The sequence below is a fragment of the Strix uralensis genome, chromosome 24 (genome assembly GCF_047716275.1).
Source record: "Strix uralensis isolate ZFMK-TIS-50842 chromosome 24, bStrUra1, whole genome shotgun sequence".
NCBI lineage: Eukaryota > Metazoa > Chordata > Aves > Strigiformes > Strigidae > Strix > Strix uralensis.
The window spans coordinates 7,933,043-7,950,115 of record NC_133995.1 but is presented as its reverse complement, the minus strand read 5'-3'; the positions used below and the strand labels follow the sequence as shown (position 1 = coordinate 7,950,115).

Below are 17,073 nucleotides of genomic sequence, written 5' to 3'. Positions count from 1 at the left end.
AAAGGCTCCTTCTTGTAGTCCTGGAATAAAACAAAACCAGCAACCACCAAGAAAGGAAAAAGCTGATGTTAATCAAAATGTACTGTTTATCCCAGATTCACTTCTAGGAACAGGGCGACTGGCGCTGTCACATCACTGTGACGTTGTCGCTGCTAAAAGCCCTGTCCCATGCTCGTCCCCTGGTGTTACTTTAATGGTTGTGCTCACAAGGGCTGTAACACAACTATTCATTTCAAATTCCAATTATTTTTTAAGATCGCCCTTGGAAGAAGTGTCTCGCAGCAGGCTCTGCGAGATGTTTGCTTTGAGTCCAGGTCCACGCTCGTGTCTGGTTCTGAGTGAGATGGGTTTGATGGTCAGAAGTGCTGCCAGAGGTGGTAGGAGGGGAACAGCTGGGCTCTGCTGCAGAGGTGCTGGAGGCTCGTGCTGATCTGGGCTGTGCTGCTCCAGTTAACGCGTGAAAGAAGAAGCCAAGAGTCAAAGACTTTACTCAGGGGCACTGGCTGTAGGAGAAGGGGGTGCTCTAGCCCGGGGGCTGTGTCCCCCCTGGCCCTGCTGGCACCACTCGTCATCCCTCCCCTGCTCTATGTGACAACTTGCTGCGTCTGCAGTCCAGATGCAAGTGCACGTCAGTTCCTTCACTGCACATACCATTTATTGTGTTCCTTAAAAACATCACTATGTAAATCATTAAACACTGTGACTAATTTATTGTCTTATGTATTTAGTCTCAGCTCAGTTGATTTCTTTGGTCCCATTTCTCATCCTGCCGCCTTGCAGTGCTGTTAGGTAGGAGAGAGTGCAGCTGACAGCAGAAAATCTGGCTAACTTGAGACACCACTCCCCAGCGACTCAGGGAGTGGGTATTAATCCACACTGGTGCCTGAAGTGCCCGCAGAAAGCATCTTTCTGAGATCAACAAGCGTTCTTACTGTCAAGCACAGCCTCTCTGCGCAGCCCGGGCCCCTCCTGCCAGATGCATTAATCAGGTGTCTCCTGGTTCTCCGCAGCGGACACACGCCTCTGACCGTCACCGGCTCCAACCTGGACGTGATCCAGGAGCCGAGGATCCGTGTCAAGTACAACGGCAAGGAGTTCGTCAACGTAAGTAGGTGCTGTCAGCGCGGTGCTGCCGGGCTGTGCCTGGGAGCATCCTCCTGCGCTGCCGCCCGGCGGGTCCCCCCCACCCCGATGCACACCTGCGGTTACTGGTGCCAGTGCTCACTGGGTGGCAGAAGCCGCTCTGGGGGTATTTCCCTACACTTACCCAAACTGGGGACCCTGGAAAGAGGAATTCCAACACACAGAAATGGGAAATTACTTCCTCAGCCACACAGTAACTGCCAAGGAGTTTTCAAAGCTAGAAATGGAGGACTCTATTTTAGGTCATCTCCATCACCTCAAATTCTGTCTTGGGTCAGATAAACTTGTTTCACTCCTGAAATTCCCCCTCTTATCAGAGCCCCTGAGCCCTGAGAGCTCTCTCTTCCCAGCATCCTTCCATTTCCAGTACCTAGCTCAGCTCCACGGGCACATTATGATGGAAAGTCCAAGTGGAGCTCTCCCCATCATTCCCAGCTGCTCCACGCTTCCCATTTTAGTCCTGCTCTTTCTGTAAAAGCCCGGAACTAGGCGCTGAGACCTGCCAGCTACGAGACTGCTATGTTTAACTAGTCTCTCCCTAGCTGCCTCTCTATAAATAAACCTCCTACTGCCACAGCTCTGGGCCTGGCAAGCCTGTACTAGCCCAGGGAGGGAAGAAGAGAGGGGAACCACTCCTGAACAAGAAGCTTTCAGGCCGCTTTCACAGCTTGATCACCGTGGTAAGGCTGGGTGCTGCTTCCCTGCGCCCTCCTCACCGTGTGAAGGATACTGGGCGTGGGGCTCTGGGTGTTTTGGTGAAGCTGGGTGTTATTTTTAGGCATCCTTCCCTTCCTCCCTCCTGTCACCCTGATGTTCCCAAAGCAAGGAGTTGGTAGCAGAGTTTGGGCTTGGTCTGGAATGCCACCTCCTTTCCCTATCTGTATTTTTTCAGTCCAAGAGTGAGAAATTGAAATGAAATCTCAGCAAACAGGAACTAAGCAATGTTCTTGTATGATACAAATAAGAATTGTACCTCCAGGACCCACAGAAATTATTTTGACCAAGTAAAACTGAAATATATTGTTTCCATGCAGTGATCTTTCTGACTGAATCTGTATTATCTTGGAAAGGGCAAATCACTTGGCAGTCTTTTCCTATTCCCTTTCTCCCTTCTCCTCTGAAGACCTTTTTCATCTGAGCTCTTTTTAAAGAGACATCTAATTTTGTTGTTAGCAGTTGCAGTTATAGTGCTACCAAAATAATTCTGAAGACACAAAATTGACTGAAATTAAATCTTCCACTTATGGAGGGAGGCCAAACAGTTGGGCTGTTGCTGCTTTATAAGACAAGAGTCTCGTAAATCAGCCAGCTCTGTGCTTCCAGGGCTGGAGGAGCTGTGGGTGTCCTCAGCCTGGCAGGAGATGACCTTCGTGTTACCTCCAGCCCACAACTGTCAGATGGTCGTTCCTGTCCCTTGCTGGCATTCAGGGATTGCCTTTAATCACCACTTTGTAGCAGAGACCAGGTATTTGCTATGGATCTGTTTCAAAGCTAGCATTGCCAAAGGGGATGTGACTGGAAAGAAAAGAAAAAATAAAGAAAAAGGGGTCAGTGATCCACTGTGCAAGCCTCTAGCTCCTTTAAAACGCTGCTCATTTCGAAGCTCGCTCTCCATCTCTGCCCCAGTGCCTTTGCACTGGCTGCAGGGGCAGCAAATTCCCCCAAACTATGGCTGCAACACATTGAGCCTGGATTAAATATTGCCACCTAAGCTTGAATCTGCTGGACCTTTCAGGGAGCATTTAAGGAATCAGAACATCATTGTCCAGGTGGGGGTAAGTTTCTGCCTGCCGTCTTTCAAAGCCTCACCTTCCCCACAGGTCTGCAAGGTGGTGAACGCCACGGCACTGGCCTGCCTCGCGCCCCCCCTCACCCCCGAGTACCGGCCCGGCCTGGACGCCGTCGAGCGGCCGGACGAGTTTGGGTTTATCTTTAACAACGTCCAGTCTCTGCTGGTCTACAACGACACCAAGTTCATATACTACCCCAACCCGACGTTTGAACTCCTGAGCCCGACTGGGGTGCTGGAGCAGAAGCCGGGGTCACCCATCATCCTGAAGGTAAGGAGACCCTTACTCACCCCGTGGGACGAGGCAAAAAAAAATCCCAGAGCAAGGAGTTTTATACCCACTTTGGAGAACGGGGTACACTAGACGGAGTCCCGTTGTTTGCACAAGCTGGGAATGAGACAAAAACTGGAGAAATGTGCCGCATCTTTGTACTCTTCTCTCCCCTTGTCCCTAGGGCAGAAACCTGTGCCCACCCGCTCCTGGAGGAGCAAAGCTCAACTACACCGTGCTGATCGGAGAAACACCCTGCGCCGTCACCGTCTCCGAGACCCAGCTGCTGTGCGAGCCGCCAAATCTCACCGGACAGCACAAAGTGATGGTGAGGGACCAAACAGCCCTGTCAGCAGCCCTTCCCTCCCTCCTTCCCATCCTTTCTCCTCCTCCAGCTCCCTGACTCATTCAGGTATTGAGTGCAATTTCTTGTCCAAGGATCAGTAGGATTTCAGATCTTTATGGTTGTCTAATGGGAAGCTTAAAATATTGATGTGGATTAGCATGAAGAAACTTCTTATTCCCTCCCTGACACTCACCACCTACTATCAGAACCTTCTAGAAAGAACAAATCTTTCTGGCAGTGCCTTCAGCACCAGGTACCATCCTTTCTCTGGTGCTGCTTGCTCTTCCTTCAGTAGGTGAGACCATTTCAGTGGGCTGTGTTCTCCCTGCTGTAGGGATTTTATCAGTCCTTGTATCAGACCCGATCTGCTATAGGGATGAAAAGGTTTTGCCTTTTCCCGAAGCAGAAGCAGCCGGGGACATCCAAACACGGGACTGGTGGGATCAACAGCCTCATCCAGGATAACAGTCGGTGATTTCCTCTGCTTTGGTTTTGGGCATTGCTGCTTCCTCTGATCCACTCACAGACCAAGCACGCAGCTTGGTACTTGAAGTAGAGCCCAAATGAGATTGTAATTGTGATTTATTTCCCTTTAAGTTGCGCATCCAAACCATATTCAGATTATCACAGTGTGATTCACAGGAGCACAACCTGGCTGAGAGCTGCTTGCATCTGTGGCCAGGGCACATCCAAGAAAAGCCTGTCCCAACATTAACCTCCAGCGTGTTTGCTCTGTGGCTTTCACATGGGGCTTTCTCTTCCCTTCTCTGTTCTCTCTTTCCAGTCACTCTGGTTTCTTGTCAGTGAAATTATCACTGGTTTGCTAGTGTCCATGGCTTACAAAAGGAAGTTGAAAGCTTATAAAATGAAAGTCAAATGGAGCCATCAGATAATATGAACAAAGCCCAGATAGCGAAGGGCTGGCACATTTATCATGACTTGAAGCCTCGCTGTGTTCACATAAGCTGCACCCTCTGTGTCTGAAGGCGATCAGAGTTGCTGTAGTTGTGGCTGAAACAGAGTCGGTTCGGTGCTGCCTTAGGGTCTGTACAGCCTGTGTGGTGGGTGCCCTGGCTGAGAGGGATGGGGCTTTGGGACAGGCTGACACCCTTAGCCGAAGCTGCTGGTTACCTCCGTTGTGCTTTGTAGGTGCGTGTTGGTGGTCTCATCTTCTCCCCTGGTTCGGTGAGCATCCTCTCAGACAGCCTCCTGACCCTGCCAGCCATCGTCAGCATCGCGGCTGGAGGCAGCCTGCTCCTCATCATCGTCATCATCGTCCTCATTGCCTACAAGCGCAAGTCCCGAGAGAACGACCTGACCCTCAAGAGGCTGCAGATGCAGATGGACAATCTGGAGTCCCGGGTGGCCCTGGAGTGCAAGGAAGGTCAGTACTGCTGGGACTGGATGCTCGCTGTGTGCTGCGGCCCCTGCTCTGGTCCCCTGCTCTGGTTCCCAGCTTTCCCCACCAGAGCCACCCCAGTCACCCAGTTTTTGCAGCAAGGAGGGGGGTGCCTGTCCCCACAGGTTTGCCCGCCTGCCCCACCACGGGAGGGAGGGCAGTGACAAGCGTGTCAGCGGCAGACACGGCTCTGCTGCCTAATGTGCAGAGAATAGGATTAGAGCTTGATCCTGCTTAAGCGACATGCCTGGATCGCACTGGGAGGACGGGGCAAGCCCCAGGGTGCCCAGCACAGTATGCCCCCTTGTCTAATGGCCTTTTAGTAAAGGGCTTTTAAGAAGGCACAGAGACAGGGAGAGGAGGTTCGGATCCCCGAGGAACAGCGTGTATCCCAAACAGAAGGCTGGAGACCTGGAAAGCTGGTCCAGTCCCTCCTGCAGTCTGTAAGGTGTGAGCCCAGAGCAGTAAGAGTAGGTCGGAGGGATAGGAAGAAGCTCTTCAAGCATTTGCTTCTGGGCAGTCCTGTGTGTGATTTGGACCAGCTAGACCTGCCGCTTCAGCACAGACAAGTCTTGTCCCTTGCAAGGAGGCGGCTGAGCCCGGCCTCTCCCCAGGGGAGCGAAGGTGGAGGTGGGCAGTCCCTTCTGTAGCCGGTGGGCTGAGACAAAAATCACTCTGTGGAGGGGTGCTGCTGTTGTTTCCTGTGTCTTCCAGCTGGAAGGGAGCTTAGTGAATCAAAGAAAGATAAATAGAAAGCTGCAAATTTCATAGTGTGACCTTTGTATATAGAGAGTTGCATTGGATTTGTTCAGCTGATTTTAAAAGGGTAACCTTGAAAGTACAGGACAGAAAATGAAATATCTTCAGGAGAGACCACAGCTTTGGCTTGGGCACAGCCTAGCTGGGGTGCAGAGACCTTACTGAGCCAGCGTTTCATACTTTGGAGAATGAACACAAGGACACACATACAGCTGTATAACACGGTGCTGTTATCTTATGAGAGGAAGAATAAATTCCTTCCTGGCCTCTGCAGCCGGCAGTTTCTGCTTGGATTTGATCTGCATCAGATTTGATTATTTTAGCAACTGTTGATAGAGGAGGAGAAGAAGAAGAAGAAAGGAAAATATGGGAGGTACCAAGTTATGAAAATAGATCCTCGTTTCTATCCGCAGCCTTTAAAGGTGTTTTAGGGGTATATACACAGGTGTGAACGGCATACAAATTAATGAGCATCTTTTGTTCTTGGCATCTGCTCTGTGCAGTGTGTGTTCTCCTGCTCCCAGCTGCTGAGACAGAGTCTCCAAGGTGAGGGTCTGGCTGAGCTACGTGGTGAGGTCTCTGAATCAGTTTCCTGAGCCGGGCGAGCCCCAGGAGAGCCAGCAGCCAGCCCTCCCCAAAGCCTCTGCCCCGCAGCCTCGGCTCCCCCAGCTCATGTGTGTTTCTCTGCTTGTTCTGTTCGCCCTGAATAGCTTTTGCAGAGCTGCAGACGGACATCAATGAATTAACCAGCGACCTGGATCGCTCCGGGATCCCGTACCTCGACTATCGGACATATGCCATGAGGGTCCTTTTCCCCGGCATCGAGGACCATCCTGTCTTGCGGGAGCTGGAGGTAAGGAACAGGCTGTGCTCCGGCCCTTCGAAGGTTCCCTGAGCCCTCGGGGAAGCCAGCGTGAAACCCTGAAGCACCTCTATGCCTTCCACACCAAATCTTATTAGAGGCACTGGGGTTAGCAGGATAAGCCCTGAGTTCATTTTAACTAAGAAGCTGGTGTTTTATCTCCATCACACATTGCTTGATTCCTTTTGATTTCTTCTCCCCGGTGTTGCTTTAGTTTTATTTTACAGGTTTTTATATCGCTACGGGCCAGCAGCAAAGCATGCCAGATAAGTTATCGGTGGCGTTTTAAAGTCCTTCTTAATCACCTCACGGTGCAGGGGAAGGCTCCGTGCTCCTGGGAGCATCCTGCCTGCATCCTGCTGCTGCTGCTGTTCCGTGGCGTGTCCACAGGAGGGCAAGCGCCGTGCCGAGGCATGGCCAGCCTCCTGCTCGGCTGCCAGCAAGCTCTTCCTTCACCCTGGTTTTGCCACCCGTGTCTGTAAATATATTTTCGCTGAGCACATATTAAAATTGGTAACGTACAAAGGTCCATCAGATCACCTTGCAGATGGGTCCTGCTCACCTGTGAGAATGCCAAAAAAAATGATGGTGCTTCAAGAAACATTGTCTTGAACATTGATGATGTTCAAGAAACATCAAGCGTGGGGCTGCCATCCTCCCTCCGGGATGCCCAGAGGCACTGGGCTCTGCGCTGCCTCTCAGAGGCTGGCATTGCTCCAGTAAATCCTGAAAGCCCTGTTGCCTTCACCCAGACCGGGGGGTGGCCCAAACCGTCAGCCAGAGATGTCAGAGGAAGAAGTCTTGGCTGCTTGTGTTGCTTTTCCAGGCAAGCACTACTTAGCATTGATGCATCAGATTAGATCCCTTTCCAGTGGGCCACCGACACTGAGCAGTTGCCGTGGTGTCGGTAAAACTCACACAGGCTTTGAACCAGCCTCTCCCAGCCCCTTCCCATGCCCTGGGTTTTCCAGGCCTGTGCATTATGTTCGCTGTTTAAATTGCCAAATAAGCTGATGCTCTAGCAAACAAATATGAATGCTTTTTTATTTGTTTTACTCATGAAAAACAGAATTGCAGAAGTGATAAATGTGTTGCCAATTACACAGTTGCTTAATTATGTAACGTCAGTAAAACCAATACATAAGTCTCCAAGATGTTTGGTAAAGAGTTGCTTAATGTAGTTCATCATTTTCACTTGTAATGAATTACTTGAATCTGCAACTGGCTGAAAGCCTCAATTAATTTTTTACACTTGTCCCATAATAAAGCAATAGTCTAAATTAGTATTTAATTTACTTACAAGAGTGTCACTTTTTGTGCAGAACAAGCAAATTTGTATGTCATTTATAGGGCTGTTAGCCTCAAAGCAGCAGCTTTATGGCATGCAGAGAGTGCAGCTCGGAGCAGTGATTGAGGCGAGCCGTGCCGACGTGCTGGGGGAGGACAGGAAGGGTGACACTTGTTCAGCGCTGGCCAGGGACCGTGTTCAGGGATGCTGAGACCCTGAGAGATGGGGTGCTGGCTTGTGCACCCAGAGTTCAACCATTGACCCCAGCACTAGTGATGGCAGAGTGACCCCGCGGTGGTGCAGGGCTGCCCTCTGGTCCCTCATCCTCCCGTGCCTTGGCTGACGGGCTCTCCTCCACCACAGGTCCAAGGGAACGGGCAGCAGAGCGTGGAGAAGGCCTTGAAGCTCTTTGCTCAGCTGATAAACAACAAAGTCTTCCTGCTGACCTTCATCCGAACACTGGAGCTGCAGCGCAGCTTCTCCATGCGCGATCGCGGCAACGTGGCCTCGCTCATCATGACGGGCCTGCAGGGCCGGCTGGAGTACGCCACCGACGTGCTGAAGCAGCTGCTCTCCGACCTCATTGAGAAGAACCTGGAAAACAAGAACCACCCCAAACTGCTCCTGCGCAGGTAACACGAGGGGACGGGTCTGTGGGCAGGTCAGTGCCGTCCCCCGGGCTGGCATGGCCACGCTGCTGGTGGCACCTGGAGGCTCTGCAGGACCAGGGTGCTGGTGTGGGAAGGGAAACGCTGCTCTCCGTGGGGGACTTCGGATGACCCACCCATTTCCTCGCCTGTAACTCTACTCTGTGATTTCACAGAGGACTGAACAGGGTCTTAAATTGGATCCGAGAGAGCTGTTACCTCTGCTGCGTGTCTCTCACTCATAATCTCCTCCCTGCCCCAGCAGCACCCCATCCCCTGGGTGAGAGTGGGTGGTGATGCCAGCACTGTCACCTCTGCCATCCAGCTGCTTCCTCCCTGCCCTGTCCTGCCTGCACCCACCTGCCCGAGCTCCTGTTTCTCACCTGTGTGTGCAGAGATGCCCCACTGGTTCAGCAAAGGGGTTTAGTCCCCACTGCCAGCCCTGTGTGGGGCCGCCTCAGGGCAGCATCGTGGCAGAGACAGGAATGGCAAAAAAAGCAGAACTCTCCATCATCTGCCCGTTGCTGGTAGCAAGCAGTGCCCTGTACATCCAGGCAGAGAAGAGGAGGCACCAGCTCGGGCACGGCAGGGTCTGGAGGAGCAGAGATGCAGCTCTTTCAATCATCTTACTGGACTTCAGGCTCTTAAGGGCAGGAGACCGATTTCTTACATGTCTGTACGGTACTTAGGGTCCTTGTTTCCCATGAGCTGTGGTGGACCTAGTGAAGAAAAAGCACCTCTCGGATGGGCAATGCTGTGAATTGCCCCCAGAGCCGTCAGGGGAAGGCAGGCTGCCCAGCAAGGCTTGGTCCCCTCCTGATGACAGCCCGTCCTCTGCAGCCTGGGTGCCCCTGTGACTTTCACCCTCCTGTGCCTGAGCTACCTCACAGGTGTTTATGGGCTTTGTCCTCACAGCATCTGTGTCTGCCTGGAGGGAGCAGCAGCGTTTGTGTTTCACAGCTGGGGGAAGGAGCTCAAGAATGGATTAAGCGACTCACCCAAGATTGTGCTGGGAAGTGGCAGAAAGAAAAAGGGGAAAAAGCATGTATTAATGTAGGCCAGATCAGCAGCCACAAGTAAAAAGCTACCCCTGTTCTCCATCTCAAGAGCCACCTCCATTCCATGTCCCTTCAGGTCCCGGCCGTGCTGCAGGGCCTGGCCTTGGCTGGCAGCTGCCCCATCGGCTGGGCCCGTGGCTCTGCTGGCGGCTCGCTGGAGCGAGCGGATGAAGGCGAGGGGAGGATTTCACAGCTGTAGGAAAATTTCAGGGATTCCTCCAGCCATAATGAATATACTTGACAGGAAATTGCTTTAAATCTGGCTGTGTTTGCAGAGGCAATAACTCATCTCAGAAAAGGAAGCCATCTTAATTTCCCCCGTGGTTTGAGGAGTCGCTGGGAAGGCGTCTTCTGCCGCAGCCATCAATAATGACTTTTCGTGGTGCTCCAAAAAATACACGGCTGGTGATCAGAGCCGTGCCCCCTCCTCCCCACAGCACCCAGCGAAGAGACGGGGCCCTGGGCAACACCAGCAGCGTTGAGGCTGGCCGTCCTGCGCCAGGATTTAGCCATTTCATGGGAAACCTGACCTGGAATGTTTCCAGGGATGGGGCATCTACCACCTCTCTGGGCAGCCTGGTCTAGTGTTTCACCACCCTCGTTGTAAAAGATTTCTTCTTTATATCTAGTCTGAATCTACCCTCTTTTAGTTTAAAAGCATCGCCCCCTGGCCTGTCGCTACAGGCCCCATTAAACCTGGGGCTGGAGCCTTGTCCCAGCCCTGTGCCCGCGTGCTCCTGGGTGGTGCTGGTACACAAAACAGCCCAGGCTGGAATGTCTTGCTCTGACTTAATAAGGAGTGATCAGCCACAAAGTGAGATACTTTTTTTTGCTTCTCTGAGCTCTCTGGTGGCAGCAGTTGATAATTGGCACTCAGTTCTTTCTCTCTTTCTTCCTCATTTTCCCCTCTCTCTTTCTTCCATGACTGCCCCTCGCGGGAGACAGCAAGAAAGTTGACATTAAATCAAATAGCTGTTCTGGTTCCTGGCACAGAGCGCAGCACACAGCAGTTTGGAGACCTAGATATAGCAGAGAAAATTAATAAAATACATATTTATTTTTTGGGTTCTCTCGGCTCTTTTTGTTTAGTTTTGTTTTATTCCCAGTGCCTCAAAAAGTCGGAGGAGCAGCCAAGCGCTGGTTGCTGGCGTCAGACTCCTCTGGAAAGTCATCTCTAGATCGTGCTTTGCCCTTGTTATGTGGTCAACATGAGATGGGTTTTCTCCAAGTCTAGGGATTCTCTCCTGCCACATTAATCTTCAGGAGCTTATTTTTTATTTTTAGAGGCAGCTCTCTAACAGCGTTTCAGATACCAGCCCAGCGACGGCGCAGGAGCGATGCCTGCCGAGGGGCAGCGCAGAGCCCCGCAGCAGCTATTGCTGTGGCTCAGCAGAGCCCTCCCCGCATAGCAGGGAGAAAGGGAGGGCAGGCCCCGTGGTGGCAGGCAGAGTTTAAGGGATGGCTTACCCAGCACCGACCCCATTTCAAAGGCAGAGGCCAGGGGCTGTATATACAGCAGACTCGTTTGCGAGAAGCCTACGGGGCTCCTGCTGCACCCAGCAGCGATGAAGGTTATAAGCAGCCCCTTCCCTCAGCCAGAGTAGGACAGTGATGATTAACTCAATGGTTGGCCGTCCCCAGGACTGATGCACTGCAGATATCTCACGGCATCAGTCTGTGCTGAGATGAGAGTGAGATTCAGTGCTTGAAGGTAAGGAGAAATGGGATTTGACAGAGATACTCCGAGGTGTTTCTTTTTGCCATTCCATTCAGCTGATCTTGTATTTCTGATAAAGAAATAAAAGAGAACAGCTAGGTACGGGAGTCTCCAATACCCTTCTCCCACACAATATGCCCCAACTTCTCTGTCACTCCGTATTTCAGTTGTTTTTACGGTGCCGGTGTCAGGCCATGAGCAGCCAACAGGGACAGGACACAGCATTGCTTCACTGGTAGGGCTAATCGGGAGGCTTGCCAGTTCTTAATTTAATATTCTATTAACAAAGAAGTTTATTAAATTAATATTCACCCCAATGTCCTGAATGTATCGTTTCCTGCGTTTTTCACCTATTCTTTAGTTTGTATCACTGACTCTCCATTTTCCATGGCTCGCTGGTGCGGCAGTGTGCTAGTGCTTCTTCTCCTTAATTGGGTGACTGAAATATTTTAAACAGGAGAACAATGTGTCTGTCAATTTGTAGGATGAATTTTTAGGCAGTTAATCAATTCAGGCTTAAATTCTTTGGGGATCTGCAGACATTTTCACAAATTCCTGGCAGATGTTGCGATCCTAAAGATGATGGGTAATGTGACCCCGGGTCCGTTTGCTGACTGGTGTCAGTTTTTGTTTGCTGAAATCCGTGGCTCCCGTCTGCTCGACTTTGGGATCAAACCCTGCTGCTTCTATAGTGTGTGTTTTTCATTAAATGCTGGAGTTTCAAACATGTGGGATGCTGTGTAAATACATACCAAGAGGCAGTCCCTAATTCAAGGCAGCAGAGCAGATGGGGAAGAATAGAGAAAATGGGTCCGGAGCAGGACAGTGACTCGCTCCAGGTCAGGGCAGGGGCAGGGGCGGAGGCTCGGTGCATTGTCCTGCCCGCTGGGCATCTCTGCAGCAGGTTGGTGGTCGAACAGGCAGTTGGCAGGATTGGCACTGGGAGCAGAGCTGCCAGCCAAGGGGATGAAGGTGCCGAGAGGTCCCCAGACCCGGTGGGGCTGCTGCCTTGCTGTAGGCTGACGGTGAAGGCAGAGGGGAGCACGGTGCCCAGAGAAAAGGGTGCTGCAGAGGGCAAGGTCTCGGATCCACCCCTCTTCGCTTGTTGAAATTTGGAGCAGATCCTGGTGTGGCATGAGGGGAAGGCTGGTGGTGCAGAGAGCCAGGCTGCCCAGCGGGACTCTGGCAGCTGGCTTGGCTGCGGCAGAGCAGCTCTCCCCTGCACGGCCTCGCAGGCAGGCTGGCAGCCCTGCCTCCTGCCTGCCTGCCTACCTGCCTGCCTGCCTGCCACCCCCAGCACAGACTGCGTGGTTGGGGCTCAGATGTGGACTGTGAGACACCCTGCCACCAGCACGACCATCCCATCCCTGCTCCAGGAAGAGGGGTTGTGGTGCTTTAAGGAAAGTCTCCCGGTCCTGCAGAGCCAGCATTAAAAACTATCATTAGGAACCATTGTATTTAAATTAAAGATAATCTTGGGCACAATGTGGGGAGAGGACACTGGGTGGGACTGGGGAGAAAGCTGCAATTTCCCTGTCATTGTCACTCTGCTGTCCCTGATTGCCAGGAACTGCTGCAAATCCCAGTGATTTACTGAGCCAGGCTGTAATTTGCACCACGTGCAAGGAGCCGAGTGTCACCAGGCTCCCTGTCACCAGCCCCATCAGGGCTGTGATGGGCTGTCAGCTGGGCAAGCTGCTGTCAGCTCGGTGTGGCGGGAGCAGGGGACAGCACTGGCCGCATCCTGCTGCCTGCCCCGGCTCAGAGCCCCACGGGGGCTGTGCCAGGGTGCAGCCTGGTGGTGCCACCCGGGGAGATTTGGGGCCTCTGATGCATGGTTTGGTTTTGTGTGCAACATGCATGTCCTTCTGGCTTCCCTAGGACCGAGTCGGTGGCTGAGAAGATGCTGACAAACTGGTTTGCCTTCCTTCTCCACAAGTTCCTCAAGGTAAGGAGGGATGGAGCTGAGACCCTGCTGCCGCTTTGCTGTCTCACCCACCAGCCATCCCCGGGGTGAATCTGGGCTTGAAACTCTTCCGTCAGACTCCAAGTCAAAAGGTGTAGTAGCGAGGCAGGGGAGGTGGAAGTTTGCTCGGAGTTGCCTAAACCTGGGGCTGCTGTTACAGGGGCTGAGTCAAGCTGTCACAGCCTCCATGCTCAGCTTGCTTCAACCCTCAGATCGCCTGGTGTAATTCTCGTGTAATGGAGTTTCTGTTGCACCTCTTTAGTACTTAGGAGAAATTCTCACTTACATCTCCGTGCCTGGGCTTCCATATTTTTTAACTTTATTTGTGGTTTTGGAAACCCCACAGAATTTGCTCCATGGGAGTGAACAATAAGATCAAGGTCTCAAATTCCATTTTTTACAGCCATACAGATTCAGTAGAGATTTACCAAGCCAAAGACAACATACCCGTTGAGCCATGGAGCTCGTGGTTTTGGCTGTCCTGTTCAGGAGCTGCTGGGGGCCGAGCCTGGATTGCACATGTGCAAAAGATTGAGACTATGGCTCTGCTGAAAAGGATCATGTGCAAAACCTGTGTGCAGGCCGGTGGCCCCGGAGGAGATGCACCTTCACCTCTGTGTTAGGTTTGCTCTCTGTCTCGTTGTGTAGGAATGTGCTGGAGAGCCACTCTTCATGCTCTACTGTGCCATCAAGCAACAGATGGAGAAAGGTCCGATTGATGCCATCACAGGAGAAGCCCGTTACTCCCTCAGTGAGGACAAGCTGATCCGGCAGCAGATCGAGTACAAGACTCTGGTGAGCGAGAGTGATTGTTGTAGAAGCTGCCACTGAATTGCTTCTGTCCTCCCTACTTGGGCACGAGCTGTTCTGACCTTTAGGTCAGTGATTAGAACACTACCATGAAGCATAAGCGTTGCCAGTGCAATAAAGCGTCTTGCTACTAGGCCTGTCCCCAAGCCAACTGTGTCCCTGATTCGCAGGTACAAAAACCCTGAGCTAAGGTTTTGAAAGGCAGGGCTTGAGGGGAATGTTTTATCTCCCTGCACCTTGAGCATTGCCCTCCCTCTAGCAAATGAAAATGGACCTCCAGGGCTCCTATCTTAGTAATCGTTATAAAGATACACGAGATGCAGCAGCAGTGATGCAATTAGGGATGCAGTGGGGTTTTTTATGATAACAGGTTGTTGTACATCTGGTTACAGTTCTCCTGGGTGCTTGTCTAAAGCCCTTTAGAGCATGGTGTGGTTCTCCTTCCCTTCCAGATCCTAAACTGTGTGAACCCGGATAATGAGAACAGTCCAGAGATCCCTGTGAAGGTGCTGAACTGTGATACCATCACTCAAGTCAAGGAGAAGATCCTCGATGCAGTATACAAAAACGTCCCCTATTCTCAAAGACCAAGAGCTGTTGACATGGACCTGGGTAGGAGCTTCTCTGCCTCACAGGAGGGGCAAGATCAGAGAGGTTGATCAGTGATTCTTGGTGGGTTTTGCAGAGCTGGAAAACTAGAGCTCAGGCTGCACAACACCATACGTGTTTCTGCCCCCGGAAAGCACGGCTACTGCTCCTGCTGAATAGGTTTTGAGCTCTGTGGGATCAGCTAATTGTCCGTTGACCACAGAGCAGATGATTCCTGAAGCCTCCTTCACTCTGCTGAGAATTTAGCTGTCTCTGGGTGCCCCTTCCTGGGAGATGGGCTTTTCTACAGGCTCCACTGTCCAGTAGTTACTTGGGCCAGAAGTGGTTAGAGCCTGTTAGTGCCTTTTCCCTCTCTGACCTGGTTTTTGCCTCTCCCACAGAGTGGCGGCAGGGCCGGATAGCTCGTGTGGTCCTGCAAGATGAAGATATCACCACCAAGATTGAAGGAGATTGGAAGCGCTTGAACACCTTGATGCATTATCAGGTAAGAAAGCAGCCCCAGCAGACAGCTCCCAGAAAGCTGCTAGGAGGGAAGAAAAGCAGAAATTTAATTCCCAAGTATCTCGTCTACCAAGACAGACAGGGAGGTCACGTTTGTATGATAAACCAGAAGGGTTCAATGTGCTTACACATTAGATGGGAAAGCAACCTTGACATGGATCTTAAAGAAACTAGCAGAGTTGAAAATTGGCTAAATTAAACCCGCCAGCCGTGCTAGTGGGATAGAGGGAGCAGTGGCAAGGGCTGAGCTGCCGCTGCTGGAGATGTGGGGCCCGGGGAGGGATGGCCCGTGGGGCTCGGGTCTTCGCGTGGGGGGCTGAGACATCGAGGGAGTGCTGCGGGGCGGGGTGAGGCCAGATCAAGAAAAGGTGAATATCAAGAGCTGCTTCTTGACAGTGACATCAAACCTCCTAAGTCCCAGGCCTAGTCTTCCAAGCCAAGTAATAGAGGAGTTTTGCCACTAAAGTCATATAAAACGAAGCCAGGCAGTGAAGATGCTCTATTGTGCATCGGCCACGGTGGGTGAGGTGACCTAAGAAATTGTTGGCATCTTTAGCTTTTGCAGCACGCGTGGCCGAGCCCAGCCCAGGCTGCCCTGGACAGGTGTGCACGTGTTGGAAAGGGCTTCTTATGGTGTGCGAAATAGGGAAAGAGAGGTAAAGACAGAGCTAAGGAAGGTTTGGTTAAAGAGAATCAAAGGCTTTTACTCAAAGCCTGTCTGCAGCAGAGGATAACTGCATTAATTGAGATCTGTAACCTACTACTGCCCATCACTACCTACACAGAAGTGTTTAGTATTTAATCTGGCATCTTCCCCTGTTTACACACCATCTCAAGTCCATCAGCGTGACTCATGCTGGGTAAGTTGAATGTGAGCCAGTATTGACGGGAGACATATAATCAAGGAGCGAGGCAGAGAGAACGGCATAAATATGCGAAGTGCATGTAAAAAAGCCCCTCAAGGGTCAGCTTTTCCAAGCAGCCCGAAGGATTTAAGCAGAGATTACCGTTAAATGTCATAGGAGTTGTGTAGATGAATTCCATTGTTTCTAAAGTCTGTTTTACCTGACAGTTGCAAGGGATTAACCAACATGCAGGGAAGCAGCGAGACTTTACTATGCCTTAATCTTTAAAAGTCATCTTAAGGAAGTCACAAGTGAAATGTGTGTTTGTCTGATGCGTGTTGGGTGCGAGGGGAGGGAGTACTTTCATTTTAGTGCCTGTGGGAAAATCTGAGCCACAAGTTTACCCTTAAAATAAACAAAATCCTTGCAGCACTCAAGATGTTGCAGCTATTCCTGCCATTTGAATGTCAGTTTTGCTGTGGAACAAAGTAGAAGTTTGCTGCCAAACATCTGAACAGGTAGCAGTTGCACGTGCCTCCCCCAGCGCTGGCCTGAGCTCTGCGCAGCCCGGCAGAGCTGTTTCAGCCATAAAAAGAAGCCAAGTTCTCTGCACTGCAACAGAAATCTTGTCATGGCAGGGCTTTTGCCAAAAACAAACAGCAGTATTTTTTTTTTTATTCCTACCAGGTTTTTTCTCTGTTTGAGTAATAAATGTTTTTATTAGGTATCAAAAATACAGATGCTCCAGGACTACACAGTAAAACAAATATGTGGGCAAAGGCAGAGCTTAGAAAAGGGTATAAAATCATTTGAGTTTCAAGCACTGCTGCCTCACCATTTTAACAGGAGTGTTACATATAAAACAGATGTGGTTCAAGCCATAAAAATGAAATCTAGATTCCTCCAGCTTCTAGAGGACTAGTGCCCATGATTTCTAAATTTCCGGAAAAAAATAAAAGCCAGCTCTGTAAAGCTATCTCCATCTTTTATTCCGAGCTGTCTTGTCTTTATTCTGGTCTGAAGGCAAAGTGATCTCCGGCTTTGCAGGCAGTGACTGGGGACG

General features: G+C 51.2%; 1 protein-coding gene across 2 annotated transcripts in view; it reads left to right on the top strand.

Moving 5' to 3' along the window:
* Window positions 1–17,073, top strand: part of PLXNA2 (plexin A2) — a 175,517-nt gene that overhangs the window by 142,130 nt on the left and 16,314 nt on the right. Inside the window, exons 17-26 of one of the 2 annotated variants that reach the window (XM_074893865.1) lie at window positions 1,011–1,104; window positions 2,964–3,203; window positions 3,388–3,531; window positions 4,699–4,933; window positions 6,418–6,560; window positions 8,221–8,489; window positions 13,161–13,227; window positions 13,894–14,040; window positions 14,508–14,667; window positions 15,045–15,148. In XM_074893865.1, coding sequence (XP_074749966.1) covers window positions 1,011–1,104; window positions 2,964–3,203; window positions 3,388–3,531; window positions 4,699–4,933; window positions 6,418–6,560; window positions 8,221–8,489; window positions 13,161–13,227; window positions 13,894–14,040; window positions 14,508–14,667; window positions 15,045–15,148 — 1,603 coding nt within the window. Of the gene's footprint in view, window positions 1–1,010; window positions 1,105–2,963; window positions 3,204–3,387; window positions 3,532–4,698; window positions 4,934–6,417; window positions 6,561–8,220; window positions 8,490–13,160; window positions 13,228–13,868; window positions 14,041–14,507; window positions 14,668–15,044; window positions 15,149–17,073 lie in introns of those variants that run through there. The other variant, XR_012632173.1, reaches the window with a different exon arrangement.